At 34.6% G+C, this 17,459-nt stretch overlaps 1 protein-coding gene across 50 annotated transcripts; it reads right to left on the reverse strand.

Moving 5' to 3' along the window:
• Positions 1 to 1,642: 1,642 nt before the first annotated feature.
• On the reverse strand, positions 1,643 to 15,840 carry LOC18437926 (villin-1). 50 transcript variants are annotated; one of them, XR_016060200.1, is made up of 23 exons: positions 15,334 to 15,840; positions 13,818 to 13,920; positions 12,075 to 12,174; positions 11,684 to 11,752; positions 11,289 to 11,525; positions 10,673 to 10,850; positions 10,300 to 10,432; positions 9,715 to 9,877; positions 9,122 to 9,269; positions 8,927 to 9,012; positions 8,627 to 8,782; positions 7,781 to 7,849; positions 7,186 to 7,254; positions 6,818 to 6,955; positions 6,422 to 6,550; positions 6,024 to 6,171; positions 5,885 to 5,895; positions 5,400 to 5,540; positions 5,236 to 5,306; positions 4,593 to 4,652; positions 2,675 to 2,969; positions 2,147 to 2,334; positions 1,643 to 1,998 (listed from the first exon to the last, which is right to left on the reverse strand). XR_016060200.1 is itself a non-coding variant. In XM_020669465.2 (23 exons), exons 2-23 carry the CDS (start codon positions 13,871 to 13,873, stop codon positions 1,912 to 1,914), a joined length of 2,787 nt encoding a protein of 928 aa, XP_020525124.1. In that variant the 5' UTR covers positions 13,874 to 13,920; positions 15,334 to 15,840; the 3' UTR covers positions 1,643 to 1,911. The 50 variants fall into 50 exon arrangements, 17 of the variants coding, with proteins under 17 accessions (XP_020525124.1, XP_020525128.1, XP_006848187.1 ...); XR_016060198.1 differs by having other exon boundaries at positions 1,643 to 2,025; XR_016060199.1 differs by having other exon boundaries at positions 1,643 to 2,053.
• Between the last annotated feature and the right edge of the window lie 1,619 nt (positions 15,841 to 17,459).

Here is a 17,459-nt window from a genome sequence, read left to right on the forward strand (position 1 = left end):
TATATATATATATATATATAAAGATCCTGTCAGCTCATGGGCTGACTGTTATAGTAAACGCCCATGGCCCAGATTGAATCTAAACCGATTTGACAGTCACGATCTCATTTCGTATTTGAATTTTTTATGTTTTTCTACCAATCCAAATCAATTGAAATTTGAGGTGCCTATTCTTCAAAAATAATAGAATCTAATAAAAATATAACAAAATAATTCGCAAAATATAAATAGACCAAAATCCTCCCAAAACGTTTCGAGAGTATTTTGATCAATTTATATTTTATGAATTATTTTTTTTATATTTTTATTACGTGAGTCTTGATGAAAAGAATGAACGCTCCAAATTTCAAGTGATTTGGATTTGTAGAAAAAAAAATTAAATTTAAAATAAAAAATGAAGGAAATGAAGTCCTGATCGTCAGATCGGCTTAGATGCAATCTGGACCATGGGTGTTTACTGTAGCAATAAGCCCGTGGGTATATGAAATCCACTCCATATATATATATATATATATATATAGGAAAAAGCTAACAAACACCGACAGTTATAATGAATAGTAATATAGGTAGAATCTCAACCGTCAGATTTTCATCGTGTGATTCAGAATGCACCATTATATAAATTTTAATTTTTTTTCTAAAATCAGATCATAATAAAATTTTAGACATGTGTACAAAAAAATAAGGCACGCAATTAAAAAATATATTAAAAATATTCCTAAAATATAGAATCACCAAATACACCTGAAAAAATGATGGGGGTTATTTGGTCATTTTAAATTATTGAAATAATTTTGTTACATTTTTATATGGTTTACAATAGTGTTAGGTATATACACCCAAAGTTTCATCTTAATCAAATTTATAGAAAAAAAATTTAAAATTAAAATAATAATATGTAGTTTGAACCACTCGATGAAGATCTGACAGCTGAAATTCTACCTATATTACTATTCATTATAGCTGTCAAGTTGTCGAAATGTTTACTCATATATATATATATATATATATAGAAAAACCTAAAAAACGCCCATGAACTTGCTATAGTATTTCGCCACCACCACAAACTTGTTATGTCCGTGGCAGTTTATTGAACGGACCCACAACGGACGCCGTTGCGTTTCCACGTGATTTTTTGACCGCCACAGACCTAGTATGTCTATGACGGTACCGCCACAGACATGCTAGGTCTGTGGAGGTCGAAAAATACACGCCGCCCGATTTTTACGGACGGTAATGAACTTATGGACGAAAATACTGTTCATTATCGCCCGTAAGCATTACGGTAAAAGTGGTATTCATTTTAATGTTAAAAGTGGATACGCAAGTTCCATGGTTGACCCTAGAACTTACGATATCCATTTTCATGAAAAACTTGGTCTCCAAAACCACTTCTTGTAGACAAGAAAGACGCTTTAAAAGTACTCCTAGATAGGATTTTAACCGGGAGTGAATGATCCTACCCACTTTCATGGAAAACGTGGTCTCCAAAACCACTTCCTTGTAGAAAAGAAAGACGCCTTAAAAGTACTCCTAGATAGGATTTTACCCGGGAGTGAATGATCCTACAAGGACTTCAGAAATTCCCATTTGGCATCAACAAATAGATTTTAAACAATGCCCTCACATGGCGAAAGAAAGAGAGTACAAATTCAGGACTTGGCAATAGCCATATATGGCAATTGTGTTTACAGAAATGCATCATAGCATGTATGAGAGGACACAATTTCTTAATAAACAACACAACAAGAAGAGCTATGATACACTCGCAAATACTCAGAAAACCTGAAAACAGATCAATGGAAGCAAGAATGGCTTCATCAACAGAGAAACATTAGCTAGAACAAAGAGAAACTTAACAGTACCTGATTGATACATTAATCTTCCAAAGTCCCAATATTTTCTATAGACTCAGAAAAGATCTAGAGCCAACTTTTGCTTGTTCATTTTCCATTTAGGAAGCTGGTAAAAGGCCTTCTTTGTCATCCCAAATTGCTCCTGAAATTCTTCATGGGACAAATATGACTGCATATAAAAATAAACAAGAAATATCCTGTTGTATTTTATAATTCATAATATATGCAAAAGTCAGGTTTAATTCACTAAAATTTTGTGAGAGAGAGAGAGGGGGAGATGCAAAATATACCTCTCTCCTGGTTACATCAATGTCAGTTACAGGGCTTTTTGAAGACACCTTCAAGCATTCATAGGTGAAGATTTTTGACTCCTCTTTGGCTTCGAGACTTTCTGCCTCATCTTCTTTAATCGCTGCGGTTTTGCCATTTGTCATGTTCAAATGAACGTCCTTTGCTTTCATGGGTTCTGGTGCTCTACCTGCATAAGAGAAACATAATTTGTTAATGTTAAAAAACAATGCCCCCAGACTACTGGATGTTACATCATGGTATCATACTCTCCAAACAAGACACATGACTTTGATTCATTTTGCAAAAGAAAAAAAAAACTAACATAAAAGGAGTTAACATATAATAATCTTTAACTAAATATATAAATCTCTCTCTCTCTAACACACATACACTGTGACACATGTGCTTAGCTGAATTTGTAAGACAGAAAACAAAGTGCATTAGCCCATCAAGAACAAAGAAGAAGACAACCAATATCCTCATATTATACTCTCTAAGAAACAAATAATTCATAACAAATTGTTTACTTTTGGATTGCTGAGACTGAGGAGGCAAAGCAGCCATAGCAGGTGAAAGAGGGGGAGTCTCCTTGCTTGGACTCGATTCTGGTGATGATCTTGGAAAGAGCTTTCGGACAACTGGAGGTGGGGTGGAGAGACCCCTTCCATTTGAAGTTTCGAACCTCGATGCCATGGCGGTGAGTGCTGGAGATTTGCTCCTCACTTGCCTTTCCCTCTCAGAACTAACAGACTTGCTTCTTGATCGATCTGGAGTACTTTCAGTGGAGTGCATTCCATACACCTTCCTTGAACTTTTTGGGGTCTGTATATTGCAATATAAAAGTAAAGCTTCATTCATCAACTAATCAACTCGGAAGGGAATATCTTATGCTATAAACCAGTGGTTGAAAAATTGGCCGGGCTCGGGCTCGGGCCCTTGCCGAGCCCGAGTTGTCCCAAGTTGGGTGTTCAACTCGGGGATATTAAAAAAATTCAAAAACGAATAATAAAAATTTCAAAAAAATAAGAAATTTACTTGGGATATCTTTTTTTTATTCTATTTCATTTATCATTTTGGCAAAGATTGAAAAGTGTTTTGGCTATAAGTACTTATTTTTACATTTTCCCATCCTTTTTGGATTATTTCAAAGAGGGTGCGGTTTGTATTGAGCCGCGGCTCTAAACAATCAAATTAGAGCCTACCTTCAAATAGTGTCAAGAAATGTGGTTTTAATATTAGAAATCTTTGTAATAGCCTTAAAATATATTTTATCTCTAATTATAAAATTTAAAGCTTAAAAAATAGTGTAGATCGACCAGATCTATGAAAACTTGAAAATTTACGATCCAAAAATGTGTTACAAGATGCACAATTTCCATAATTTGAAATTTATTTTTTTCTCATTTCCATGCACCTTGATGTCGAGATGATCAAAATGAGAATATTTGGGTATCAAAACAACTTTTCTAGTGAAAATTTTGAGATAGGATCTGATTTGATTGCTTGGAGCCTCGGCTCTATATAAACTTTTCCCTTTCAAAAATATCCCCAGTCACAAGTTGATTTTTTTAAATCTATTTTGTTATTATTTTATTAACATCATTTTGAAGTGTTTTGCTTAATCTTACTGTAAAACATGCATTTCCTATTTTTTGGATTTTTTTTAAAAAATTAACCTTTTTTTATTGCTACAATACTCAATACTAATCAGCCAAGTTACTCGGACTCGTCCGGATAATAGGCTCAGGCCAGGACTGATTACTCAGCCCGAGTCACACTTTCTAACACTGCTATAAGCCATAGGCTATGCAAAGTCACATTTGGGTTAGGTCATAATGGGCCAATGAAATGACGGGTGGTGATGGGGAGCGAATGGGACCCAGCAGACCAAGAGATGACTCCTATGGTGGTCCCACTGTCTTCTTCATGGTCCATCAGTGCATTGGATGATGGCTATCCAAATGTGCTATGGTTTTCCAGTAATCCATCATTTAATAGTATACTTTCCATCACTAATCTTGTAAGTTTAGACTACACAAATGCTTAAAGGAAGAGTAAGCCATAATCGATGGAGTACGGTGTTAGGTATTGCAAAGGGGCATCGCCATCTATTCTCGATGATCGGCAGTGGAAATTCTATGTGCCTACATAAATTCCCCAGTGGGCCCCTCTACAGTTAACTGCCTGATGCCCATTTGGAGTGCTGTGTACCATACTACATTAGTTTATGGTATACTTTTTCATACTCAAATATCGCAGCTAGATTATGAACTGCATGGAAGATTCAGTGAGGAACGCGTAGGATTAGTAGCCAAGCAAACTTGACGTCACTATCCAGTTTTAATGTTATATTGCAAATTATTTATAATAGGTAGAACAGTACATTGCCTATATAATAACAGAGCAACCAAAACCATGGCCTAGAAATTCTTGGAGTAATAATACCATCTTCGGGTGTAGCCCTTTCACCATAGCAAGTTTCCTGTCAAAAGAGCTCCCAAGCATCTGCAAAGGAAACAAGTCCGGTTCAATAATTTCAAATCAAGAGATAAATGACACAAGATTTGGTCATGATTGCATGCATCGTGACAAGCACTAAATAAGCCATGTAAGTAGGGCATAAAAAGGTAAATAATAATAATAGATTCAGCACATAATAGGGGAGTGATTACTTTTTGAGGACTTCATATTTTTCAATCAACATAATATTTATAAAACGCTTGAATCCATATAGTTTTCCCTAAATATAGTTTGTGGATTAAAGTTATGGTTCTTTATCGGAAACATATTTTTGCCTCACAGAAAAAGAAAGAGTTCCCTAAGCTTAAAATACAATACAAAGAAGTGGCAATTATTTTCACTTTGACTTGAACAAGACTTGAACATGGCTTGCAATTTTGTGATATGTATCCAAGAGTTGTAGTTCAGGTCTTTGACACTTTTGAAAGCACATTCATTATATGACACTTTCGGAAGTAACAAATTAATAAGAGAAACATCTCGAAACCCAACATGCAAGGATGAATTACTTACAGATGCCTTTGAGAAATCCCATGGAAAGAACCGAGTGAATAAAGAAGGCTCGTACCCTTCCATTACAGCATAAATAGGAGTCTTCAATGATCTTCTTTCAAGAAAAATGTCCAGCTCAAGAAATTTCTGCAAAAAAGCATAAAACAAACCACTCAAAGACATATTTCCTCCATAGTATTTAAAAGATATTTATTCTGAAATATATGCAGGGAACCCTACCTCACCAACAAGGAAGGCTTGTCTTTTAGCAGTAAAATTTGAACTTTGCCCGATCCAGACAAATATTTCGCTAAGGCAATCTAGTACTATTACATCTTCAGTCATCAAATCATCTTGAGAAAAGTTGAATATCTCATTGACCTGAAATATACATGTTACGAGAAGTGAGCTGCAACGATGATCCATCACCAGTTGAAATACAAGTAAAATCGCATTAAAGGCAGCATTTAGGCCTAAGAATTTTAGGATGTCCATTCTTCAACAAATTCACGAATGTCCTCTTCTAATTTCTAATCACTATGAAACTCTCAAGAGTATCAGAACAACCCACTTCTAAACAAAATAAAACCCTCCATATTGACACCCCAAAGGAATCGCAAGTCCCTAAGTAAGCATGAAAACAATCAAGAATTGCAGACAGACATGTTTCATGCATGTATGCCGACAAAAATAGTAAAAAGAGTATGTCATGCATGCGAAAGTACCTTTAAAACACCTGAAATTAGAATGGTGAAGACCCAGACAAGGCAATATAGCAAAGAATCCAGAAGCCTGTTAGACAAAGAAGTACACCATCCTTTACATAGGAAGGGGACAACAAAATGAAAAGAAAGCATGGTTTACCTTCTGAAAAAATACAGGTAAACAAATGTGGATCATCTGTAACTTTTCTTATTTCTCTCTCCCTTGAATAATCCAATTTTCCACCAAGAGCATTCCAGAAATTATCTGGCTCACTGCCTTCCCTAATTGGTCGTGTTTGTTGATTGGGCTGCTCATAAAATCAAGAAAAATCCAAAAGAGTTGTTACAACAAAACAAAGCTCTTAAATTGTATCAAAATATATGAAATACTGAGTAGCCAATATGCTTATTGCTTTTTGAGGGAAATAATGTATATCCTAACCATTCCATTATTGCACCAATATTTAGCATCAAAAGTGAAATTAATTTACCAAAACACTTGAAACTTTCTTCTAGATATGATCTGCAGAATAAGAGCTGGAGGAAAGAAACACGCACATTTATATGGTCCAGCATTCTGTCAAGAAGATCTTGGTCCTTTGGAGAAGAAAGGTTGCCAGTCCAAGTAAAGAAGGAAGCTCCAGTTTGTACTATGTAACAATAGGATGAGTTGAGAGAACTTGAAACCTGTAAATGAATGCCAACAATCAATAAGGATTGAATAGGTTTTCCTAATAATTAACAATTAACTATGTTTCTCATGCTTCTTAACATATTCTTAACTATGAAGACCCAAGTCATGCAAATAACCCAAGTCATGCAAATGGCCCTAAAGATAATTCGAAAAGTCTGATTCTTCAAACCAGTCACGATGTATAATTACGGTTGAACATTGCCCCAGAAAAATCATTGCTTACACATATTCATGCTAAGGAATGTACAATTTATACATACTGGATCAACTTGAATGGCTTGCATGCTATCCACACTTGATCCTTGAATTCGGAAGAGAGCAGTCATGCTTTTGTTATAAGTTTCATCAATGATTTTGTTTTGAGCAATATACCTCTTATACCCAGAACTCATCCCTCCCTGCATAAGGGAACAATTAAGAAATAAAAGGATGCATCTATTAGAGATGAAACAACTGAAAACAACTGGAAACTATCTTGAATTATATATTTCAACTGGATGTCTGTAATCTATATTCAAGTTCAGGTCAGCGTAGATTTCATTCCAAAATGGGAACATTACACAGATGGTAATAGTAGTATTATTTTTTCAAGCATGCATTCCAATCTTTATAACCTACAAATCCTCACCTTGAATACAATGAGTGACTGGATAATCGAAAAGAATTCAATGGGTTCCATGGCTTCAAAAATTTGAGCCTGAACAAATAAAAAAAGGAAAAAGTTTAACCTGGAAATTCTTGTGGCAAAGCTCAAAATTTATAAAATGAAAAGCAATGCATGAGATGCAGTAAATGAAATAAAAATTGGCATGACTCCATGTGTACTGTATACCATGCTGATGCAAAGACAAACACAGATTCATAGGTTTGAAGACCTTCATGCAAAAGAGTTCTCATCTTCGCACCATATGTCAGCGAGTAGCAAATTACCAATATCCCTCTTCTGCATAAGCAGTCATTTCTCCCTAGTTTTCTATAATCTTTGCAATGACAAACAACAGCAGGTACCACATTTCAAGAGACCTTCCCAGAAGCAGACATCAAGATAAGAGCTCACAAGAGAACCAAATTCCACTGGCATACCAAATATGGTTCACCCATAACTACCTTTATCGAAATTGACAACAAAAACAGGGAAGCTCATTAAGACATAAGCTTCCTAAGTACAATATCAGCTAGTCATGCAAAAGGAAGAAAATGCCATTCAAAAGAGAAGCACAAACCAGAACAGCTTGACCCTTTAGTGAGTCAGCCATTGCACACATAAGGGAGATGGCCTCAACTCTTTCTTCCTGCAATAAATGACCATGAAATAATTGACATTGTAAAAAATAAATGAAGAAATACATATGTAGTAAAGACAGTGAATGCATTGATTTATTAAAAGGTAATTGAACAACAGAGTTCAAGTCTCTGATAATTTTCATAATCAGTAGAAGAAAGCATGTGAGAAGATGAGGAACAAAGCATGCTGGAGAGTTTTCTTATAATCTTAAGGAAACACATACAATGAGACCATTTACTTTTGATACAAAGAGATCACAATCATCATTGATCGTTAGATTTGAATTTTGTGGTTGAGGATGCATCGTTGTTTGAGCATGAAGTCCAAAATAAAATTTCTCAAATGTTGTGACGCACTTTTATTTATTGGATTTCACATCCAATGGCTAAAAGTGATTGTTACTTCCTCGTACCAAAAATAAATTGTAGTATACAATCCCATATCTTAATATGCAGAAAAGAAAGTGAAAAGACTAATAATTATGCAAACCCACTTCCATATACAATTGATGAAGAAATCAATAGCAGTTCCACCAGCATATCGTTTCCAAGGTGATAATCTATATAAGTATGTGCAGAATTGAAGCATTATTACAACATACGGACTTTCCTGCACCATTACTAGTGGTAATAGCAAAAAGATCTTTGAGGAAGTGGAAAAAGATGACATTTTTTTCAATAAACAAACATTTTTATAAAATAAAAAATTATAATTCGAATTAGGGTTCTACACTTTAGCCCTGCAAGAAATCCTATACTACACTTTCTCACACAGGAGAACTCACCAATATGCTGTTATATCCCACCCAAAGATAGAAAAGATACTCCTCCCTTTCTTCTCCAGGATAAGTGTACTGCACAATGTAGCACTCCCCAGTATAAAACTTAAAATTTTCAGTAGATGGAAGAGGAATCTTCTCATGGAGATTGACACGCCAAACCTGAATTAAGTACATGAACTGAAAGTTAGCAACCCACACATCACTAGTGGAACACCTCATTGGGAAGTAGAAGTACCTAAAGAGTTCACAGTATTCCATTCTCATAAATGCAAAGATGCAAGGGGAATTGTTGAGAGAGATTACCTGTATCTTGCCCGTACAATCTATAAATGGCTGGCAGTCCTCTTCAGGAAGCTCCTTAACCTCAAAACCTTGTTGCTTAAACATGGCTATGGACAATACCAAAAACCATAATCATATCGGCAATTAATTCACAATGAATTTGAAACCAAAACTCCCCAGTAAGCAATTTTTTTCATTACAAGACAAGGAACTGACCTGCCACTTTCCCTTTTCCTTCCTGATACAAGTTTGGTTGTGCAGTGGGCCATGCAACAAAATATGACCTGAACTTTGCAGTTTCAGATCCTTCTGTTAAAAAGATTACATGGGAGTTTGTTGATCTATCAAGGGAGTGAACGATATCCTAAAGAAAGTACAGAAGGGAATAACGTGAATGGAAATGTTCCAACATTCAAATATGCGAATGAACGCAAACGATAATTACATGCACATGTGAATAGGCACAGAAAATATTGTATAAGCACTTGCTTGTATTTCCCACACAACTAGACACTAAGTTTTTTTGGGAAAAATATATATGATGCATATGGTCATAATAACAACAATGGCATAGTGATTTATCACTGTCCAATCAATAAGTTGGACGTCATGGAGAGAAAACAAGGCTGTAGAATTCATTAATAGAAATTGTAGAGTGGAACCCACTTCGCCAAATATGACACAATCATTGACGGGATGGTGATAACCTCTAGGTCATGGAGTTATTATGACCATAAAAGACCACATTATATGGGCCTCTTGTTTTTGGTAAATACACAAGTTCATGCACATGAATGTAGACTTCTTACTTCCATAGCTGAAATGGATGTCTTTCTCTCTGTGAGAGAGGTATTGCTTCCCATCCAAACAAATATCTCCGCACCACAATCTAACATATAGCACTTATCTGTGTGGAGCATATCTTTCTTTAATGAAGAATCTGCAACGAATTTTGCTTCACCTTTAGCTATCCTACAAAGCATCAGAGTTACTCTCAGTAAGAATGAATGAGGAACTATACAATGAAAGTATAATACAATAAATTTGATTAAAGGGAAGTATATTATGATCCAATGGAATATGGAAAACCAAAGTTCATTGTGGTCATCCATGTCCAATTAAATGAAGAATGGTATTGGAGAAAGCGGTATCTATCAGCACGAGCCATGACCACGAGTTCCACTCTCTCTACAACATCCACCAATTCAATGGATGGTGATAACCTCATTGGACTATATTTTCTGGCCCATAGGATTATGGAATACTTTGGATAACTATAACTACAATAGAAGTCGTAGAACAGTAATTAGACATAGCGATGGGACCTAAACTTAGTTAAATGCAAGTTCGATAACATGGTTGCCATGGGATGAGGGAATTTCAAAGGAACTCACCAATGTAGCTTTACATCACAAACTTTTGGCTGTATGTAACTGACATGGGTTGGGTCCTTTGCAAGGGGAGCATAACCTCCGAAGAAGGTCCAAAATTCTCCAACGTCAGAATCACCAACAAATTTCCCATCCTCTAGAATTTAACACGATAGTCAATAGTTAACAAATGTTCTACATAACGCAAACCAGAAGGTAGAGACACAAAGAAGCATATTTTTGTATTAGTGTCTTGAAGGAGAGGGGCCATAAAGTGGCACAGGGTACATTTTGGAGGTTCTTAGTCTCTTGTACTAATTGAATTTCAGCAATTAAATTAATTAGAAAAAAATCCCATACCATACTTAAACCCTGGAGTCATAAAAGATTAACATACCTACAGTGGCCACTTCACACCTCCCATTGTGATTGTGATCTTTAATATACTGAACAACTTCCAAAGCTTTAGCTCTTTCTTGTATGCTGGAGTTACATCCACTAAACAAGAATATTTTTGATTCCGTATCAAGAACAAATACATCATCATGATTTAGGGATGATCGAGTGAAGGGCACCTATTATCAAGCAACACTGTCAATATATTTTGAAGTCAGATACAATATGAGTAAACATGACCATACATATCTAGAATCAAAAGAGGAAAGTCACAATTATTTAATTTCTAAATTAAAACAAAGAAAATAATGGGAAAGTATGCAGTAATTCAGTGGATAAAGGAAAAAACATAAGCCAACAGGTGATTAAAACAGTGGCCAGTGATTGAGAGAGTGGGACCCATCATTGGGTCACATCTCGCTCTAATGGGTCCCATATCTCCCCATCACGTTTTGTCATTGCAAACAATGGTGATGACCCAAAGGACTATTGTTTCACCTTATTCCTTTTGATTACACTATATAATGCCGAATATCAAAAGGTGAAAGAACAAAAAAGGGACAAGTGTACATCATTTTTCTTTATAGTTTAACAGTTTTAACTAACAGGATGCTTACTTCTTTTACACGAACAACATGTTCTCCTTTGCATGTTAACAAGCAGATTCGGTATGTTTCGTTCCTAGATAGTCCAAATTTGGAAGAAAAAACCCCTTCAATAGGAATGATACAAGGCTTAAAGTACGACAAGAATTTCACAGTTTCGTGGCCTTGAACTTCCCTGTACTGCACAGCACGGCATCCCAAGGCGGTATCTAATTCAACAGCTTTATCTGATGCCAAGGTACAATAAACCTGTTCATTTCAAACATTTACAAGCCATACTCACCAAAAAGAAATTAACAAGCCATCTCTCACAGAAGGAAACTTCAAAAGGCATTCCTGTTGCAGTAAATGGATCTTTCATGCTCATGCTTCATTACATAGACAAGAAAATGGAAGTGAAAAGAGACCTCTTTGGAGTCCTTGCCCAACCAATAATGAATATCATGCTGAAAGATGCCACTCTTGAGTAAAACTGTCTGTTTCAAAATTATATGGAAGTTTCCTTAGTTTAAAGTAGTCCCACCATTTCAAAGACAACTAAAAGATACTCAACCTCCTTAGTTACATTGTAGAACAAGAAATTTCACAAAAAAACTAAAGTACATCTACCACACATAACATCCAGCCATCACACTTAGGCACAGAGAAAGGTTAGTTACATTGTAGAACAAGAAATTTCACAAAAAAACCAAAGTATGTCTATCTCACGTAACATCCAGCCATCAAACTTCGCAAGTGAAAGGAACAAGAGGATAACTTCAATAAAAAACTTTGGAACATATAAAATGTGATACTCACATTCAGTATTATGTATGAACTTCCAGTATAAAATTTCCCATATGATGACTTTGGGACTGGAGCCAAACCATGGTCTTCTACACACCAAATTTCCAACCCACTAAATCATGGAGTTAAAGAATGAATAGTAAACAAACCAAGACTTGGAAAACCCTAGCTAAAAACTATACAGATGAAGATATCTAGAATCTTATGTACTACTCTCTAGAATCCACAACAGCCACTCGCATTCACTAAAACATCTAATGCAAGCTCTAGCAATAGATATGATGCAGAGATGCAAATAGAAAAAACACAAAACCACATGTGATCTTATTGCTTGTGAAATATAAGGATGGATGCTTCTCAACTTCAATCGAACTTCTAGATGACAAGGTTTAAGAATGTGAATAACCATCATTGAAAAGAAAAATTGATTCCTTTTTGTGACGTCCATTTTTGTAGCCAGATAATCTTTATCCAAAGCATTACCGTTTGTTAGCCACCGAGGAAATTTAGAAATCAAAGGAACATCGAATGTAGGATCCAACTTGATGTATAGGCACTAGAACCAAAAAAAGAAAGCAAAAAGAGATTCCTATATCACAGCTCCCCATATACTTAAAGGTAGAAGAAATCCAAACACAGAGTGGCATAGCCTTTTTCATATATCAGTTCCAATTTAGAATCCATTAGCTCTAATCTGTATCTGCTACACTCTCCACCAGTGCTCAGAAACTTGGTTGAATCAGTTCGGACTCAGCTGAGTCGACTCAGTCTCAGTTACTTGCCCAGCCGATTACTCAGGTGAAATTTGGGGTTATGTAAAAAAAAAAATCATAAAAATTATGTCAAATTTTAAAATCAATGTATAAATAATTTATATGTAACTTTAATGATGTTTATGATTTTGTGAGTGTATATTGTCACATGCCCTAATTTTATATTTCCTCTTTCTATGGAATTTTTTTGATATGTCTCAAGCCACAAATCAATTTTTTCTAGTCAAACGACATGGGAGTACACTGTCCATCGACTCTTTTGGGCAGAAGCAATGCTAGCAATGTTTTTTAGATCCCAAATTTCGGGGATGTAATATTTAGAACCCAGGGACCAACCTCACGGGGTAAAAACAAAAGCCTTACATGTCTAAGAAAAGTGACATCCCAAGATTGCACAGGAACCATCCAATATTTGGAGGGAAAGATCTAGATGTTCAAGAAGTCAAAATCCAAATATTTTTCGTTGATAATAATCATCTAGTGATACTTAGATGGATCCCAAAACTTGGACTCCCAGGTAGCTATTTTTCCCGAGGAGTTATTGTACAGTATGCTCCCCCTAGAGCTATACATGCTTTTTTTCTTATATCCATGTTTATAAATTTTTCCATCTTGTTTGCACTTCTGATGTTGTTTTTAGTCTACTATTTTTATTTTATTTCATTTTTAACTTTTTTTATTTTTGTTTATTTTTAGGGCTTTTTTGTCCCCTACACTACTAGGGCGAGTCCACTCGGACATGCCCGAGTTACTCCGCTAGGGCAGGGCACAAGTCCCCAGTTCAAGCCGAGTTCCTGAACATTGTTCTCCATTAATTTATTCAGTATTTAGAGTTGTCAACAAGAACTAACTGTTTAATCAAAGGAACCATCAGTAATCTTCTCTTTTGACAAATTCTTTACACAAAGAAATAAAATCTGACATTATAAGAATTATTAGATAAATGTAAGAATGCAGAAACACTTTGGAGAATGAAGGATACACTTGCTGGCCAGCCCCATAAAAAGCCGCATCAACATCCTTAGCAGATAGTGACATCCTTTTCCTGAATATTTTCTCTCCAAACTTATGATATCAGAATTTATCTGCATAGGAATCATACAAACTTCACTTAATCATAAACTAGAAATATCAAAATATTTATCATCATGGTTATATATACTATCTTCTTAAAATTCAAAAACAATAATCAAGGAGAACCAGTGTATCATGTGGCATTTGAAAACACTCATAGAAAGGCAGCAGCCATAGGATAAAAGAATTTCAGTGGAATGATAAATTGAGAGTTAGATATAGAACATAATTTATGAATTTCAATGCATGAAGCCCAATGCTGTCGTTAATTTGCTTAATTAGTTGAAACTTGAGACATACTCATCAAATTAAGGAAATAAAATGGCAGGAAGTACCAAGAAACAAGCAAGTGAAATAACTCATATAGAAGTTCATAAGTGTGCCTGAACAAATATAGCAACCAGTGTGCCAGGACACACCTCAGTCAAGGAACTCGCCCTTGGCCCTTGGCGGAGGCTAGCTACATGAGTCCTACGGACTGAAGAGCCCTAAAAAAATTTAATAAAATAAGAAAAACTTTCAAAAAATGAAAGAAGTATAGTAAAAACGAATTAAAACTAAAATGAACCTTAAAAGTGTCCAAATAAGCTTAAAAAAAAATTAAGAAAATGAATTTAGAAAAATGACTTATAGTTGGGGATATTTTAAAAAATCCAAAAAGAGAAGAAAATATAAAAACAGGATTAATGGCAAAAAAACATTCACCAATCTCTGCCAAAAACACCTAAATCATATACAAATTACTATAGAACAATCCAGCAATTTTATTTTTTTAGAAATTTTTGCTTTTTTTTTTAAAAAAAATAAAATAAAATAAAATAATAATAATAAATAAATAAATAATATATATATATATATATATATATATATATATATATCCCTGAGTTGTACACTATACTTGGGGAAACTCAGCATTGCCCATAGGCATCAGAGTCCCTGAAACTCCAAAAGTTTGACAACGAGATAAGCTCAATGCCATCAAAATGCATCAATTGTAAAATTCAGGGAAAAATACTTTCAAATTCTAAGTCAAATTACAATTCTTAGAAGAAAAGACACTCATAATAAATTACCTTGAAGAACAAGATATAGAACTAAACCAAATGGATCAAATTTGAAATTCGGGGCAACTTGCTTGCAATAACAATTATTGAAAGAAAAAATACCGCTTAAAGCAATTTTAATCTCAGAATATGAAGTAAAACAAAACTAATTCTAGCTTCATAAAGCACACCTCAGAATAATGAATATTCCTGAGAACAAATACTTAGAATGTACTCAAAGAAACCAAAGCCCAGCTTCAAAATCCACTAAACACAGTAGAGCTTGATATGGACTTAAAGCTAGAATAAGAAACCAGCATCGAATAAAATGATATCATTACCGAAAGGGAAGTAAAAAAGGTGAAGAAAAAGAGCCCTAACCACTTCTTGACAAGGTCCAGCAAGAACAGTTTGGCCTCTGGATTAAAGCTAGGGCATGATGTGCTTCTTTGTCTCAATTGAACTGGCTTTAAAGCAAAAGGGCCACGCTTCCATTTTTGAGGCTTTGAAACTTTTTAGGGTTTCTTCTTTTTGGGGTCTCAATGGACCCCGCAACTCTCAGCTGTACTGTGAAAAGGAGTGGGAATTCAAAGACAAAGGATTGAATATGGGTTTTGAAAAAGGAACTCATTATTATTTTCTTTCCCTTTTTGAAAAAATTGTGATCGACTGATCTGTTCATTTCTTTTCTTTCTTTTTGAGGTAAATAGCATCTGATCCCGGTTTTTTTTTTTATTTCTTTTGATGAGTGAGAGGATCCGTCTCTCTCTTATTGGGTAAAAGCGATCTCATAATTCGTTTTCTGCAAATATTTTGTTTTCTGCGAAATTCACAATTGGCATCGCCATGAAAGCTTGAGCTCTGAGCATCTGAAAAAATAATTATCTCAGGAGAATTTTCAGGATTTTGTGCTCTGATTAAATGAGAAAAAAAAAAGAGGAACAAATTCCAGCTTTTTTTTATTGAAATATTTGCATAAAGTGTACTCACGCGGGACAACACTATAGGCTTACTCCCCCCCGGCAAAAGACCTCGTGGGGATTTCTTTGGTGCACCGGTATGCACTTTGAAATCACGTAAAATTTCAAAACAGAAAGACAATTGAATTTTAAGTTCTTAAATATTAAAGGAAAAAGTTTAAACCCGATCATCCAAATCTTGGATGGTCCTGATTTGATGATGTTATTTTTAGGGAAATTATGGGTTGTGTATTGATAATATTTTATCAATGTAAGGCATAACCCTTTATGTGTGTTGTCAAATTCGCTTCATTTATGCCGAAGAGGTGAAGCCTTAGATTTTAGGCCTAGATCGAAGTAGCGAAGCGTGGTGCTACCTCTTCGATCATATTTGGGGTGATTTGGGTTTGCTTCAGGCCCATTTGGCTGAAGTTTTGGTCTCTTTGGCCAAAGCAAAAAAATAATAATAATAATAATAATAAATATATATATATATATATTTCTTTTAAAACAGATTTTTTTGTTTTTATATATTTTTGTCAAATTTATTTAAATTATATTTTTTAAACAAGTATAAAGTTTTTTCCCAAAATCGGCTTAAACATCGAATTGCTTTATTTATTTTTACCAAACCAAATAAGACTCCAAAAACATTACGACAATATTGCTCTTTACAAAAACATAAAAACTTGTTTCCACACCTAATTGTGTCTCCAAACCAGTGCGGATTGACCAGATTTATGCATACAAAAAAAATCTTTAGAATAGATATTTTAGATAGTATGTTACAAGTTACACTATTTTTAATACTCGAAAACATATGAGAGGTTGGGAATTTGAACATTTCCTGATGGATTCTTGAGGTGAGACCTCACCTTTATCTTCTACAATTTAAGGTTAACAACTTTATATTGATGTTTTCCTTTACCAGATAGGCTGTGTTCCAAAATTTGGACTCCTAAAAATGATTCTAACTAGGGTGTTTTACCCGAGGTACCAATGTATATTATGCTCCTGTGAGATCATTAAATCTTTTGCGAAAAATTTTGGTATAAGAAATGATCATCTCGATTATTGATGCTTGATATGCACGTGCCCGCAATAATAAATAAATAAGATGACCTGTGCTTCTAAAGCAAGAATAAAACGACAACACACGTGCTGTGGTCTCCCTTTTTTTGGGCTGATAGTTAGAATAAAATAAAATGATACACATTATTTTTTAAAGGCGAGCTTTTTATGTTTTCCCTATATCATAAAATTTATAGGGTGCGGTTTGTATAGCCGAGGTCTAAATAATCAAACTAAAGCACACCTTCAAATAGATTTGTAATAAGTATATGATAGAATGAAATGTTATTGTTTGCCAAAAAAAAAAAAACACACACACCTTCAAATGGCGTCGAGAAATGTGGTTTCAATACTAGAAATATTTGTAATAGCTTTAAAATATATTTTCATTGTTAATTATAAACTAAAAAATAGTGTAGATCGAGTAGATCTATGAAAACTTATAACTCTTGAAGATTGACAGTCTAAAAATGCATT

The sequence above is a fragment of the Amborella trichopoda genome, chromosome 8, assembly GCF_054954075.1.
Source record: "Amborella trichopoda isolate Santa Cruz 75 chromosome 8, AtrichopodaSantaCruz75HAP2 v2.0, whole genome shotgun sequence".
Lineage (NCBI taxonomy): Eukaryota > Viridiplantae > Streptophyta > Magnoliopsida > Amborellales > Amborellaceae > Amborella > Amborella trichopoda.

Coding starts and splice junctions, on each gene's coding strand:
- LOC18437926 (XM_006848124.4), bottom strand. CDS start 13,873: ATGTCACTATCTGCTAAGGATGTTGATGCGGCTTTTTATGGGGCTGGC. Junction 11,753..12,074: donor GTTCATACATAATACTGAAT/GTGAGTATCACA, acceptor ATTTTGAAACAG/ACAGTTTTACTCAAGAGTGG. Junction 7,850..8,626: donor TGGGATATAACAGCATATTG/GTGAGTTCTCCT, acceptor CATTTATTGCAG/GAAGAAAGAGTTGAGGCCAT.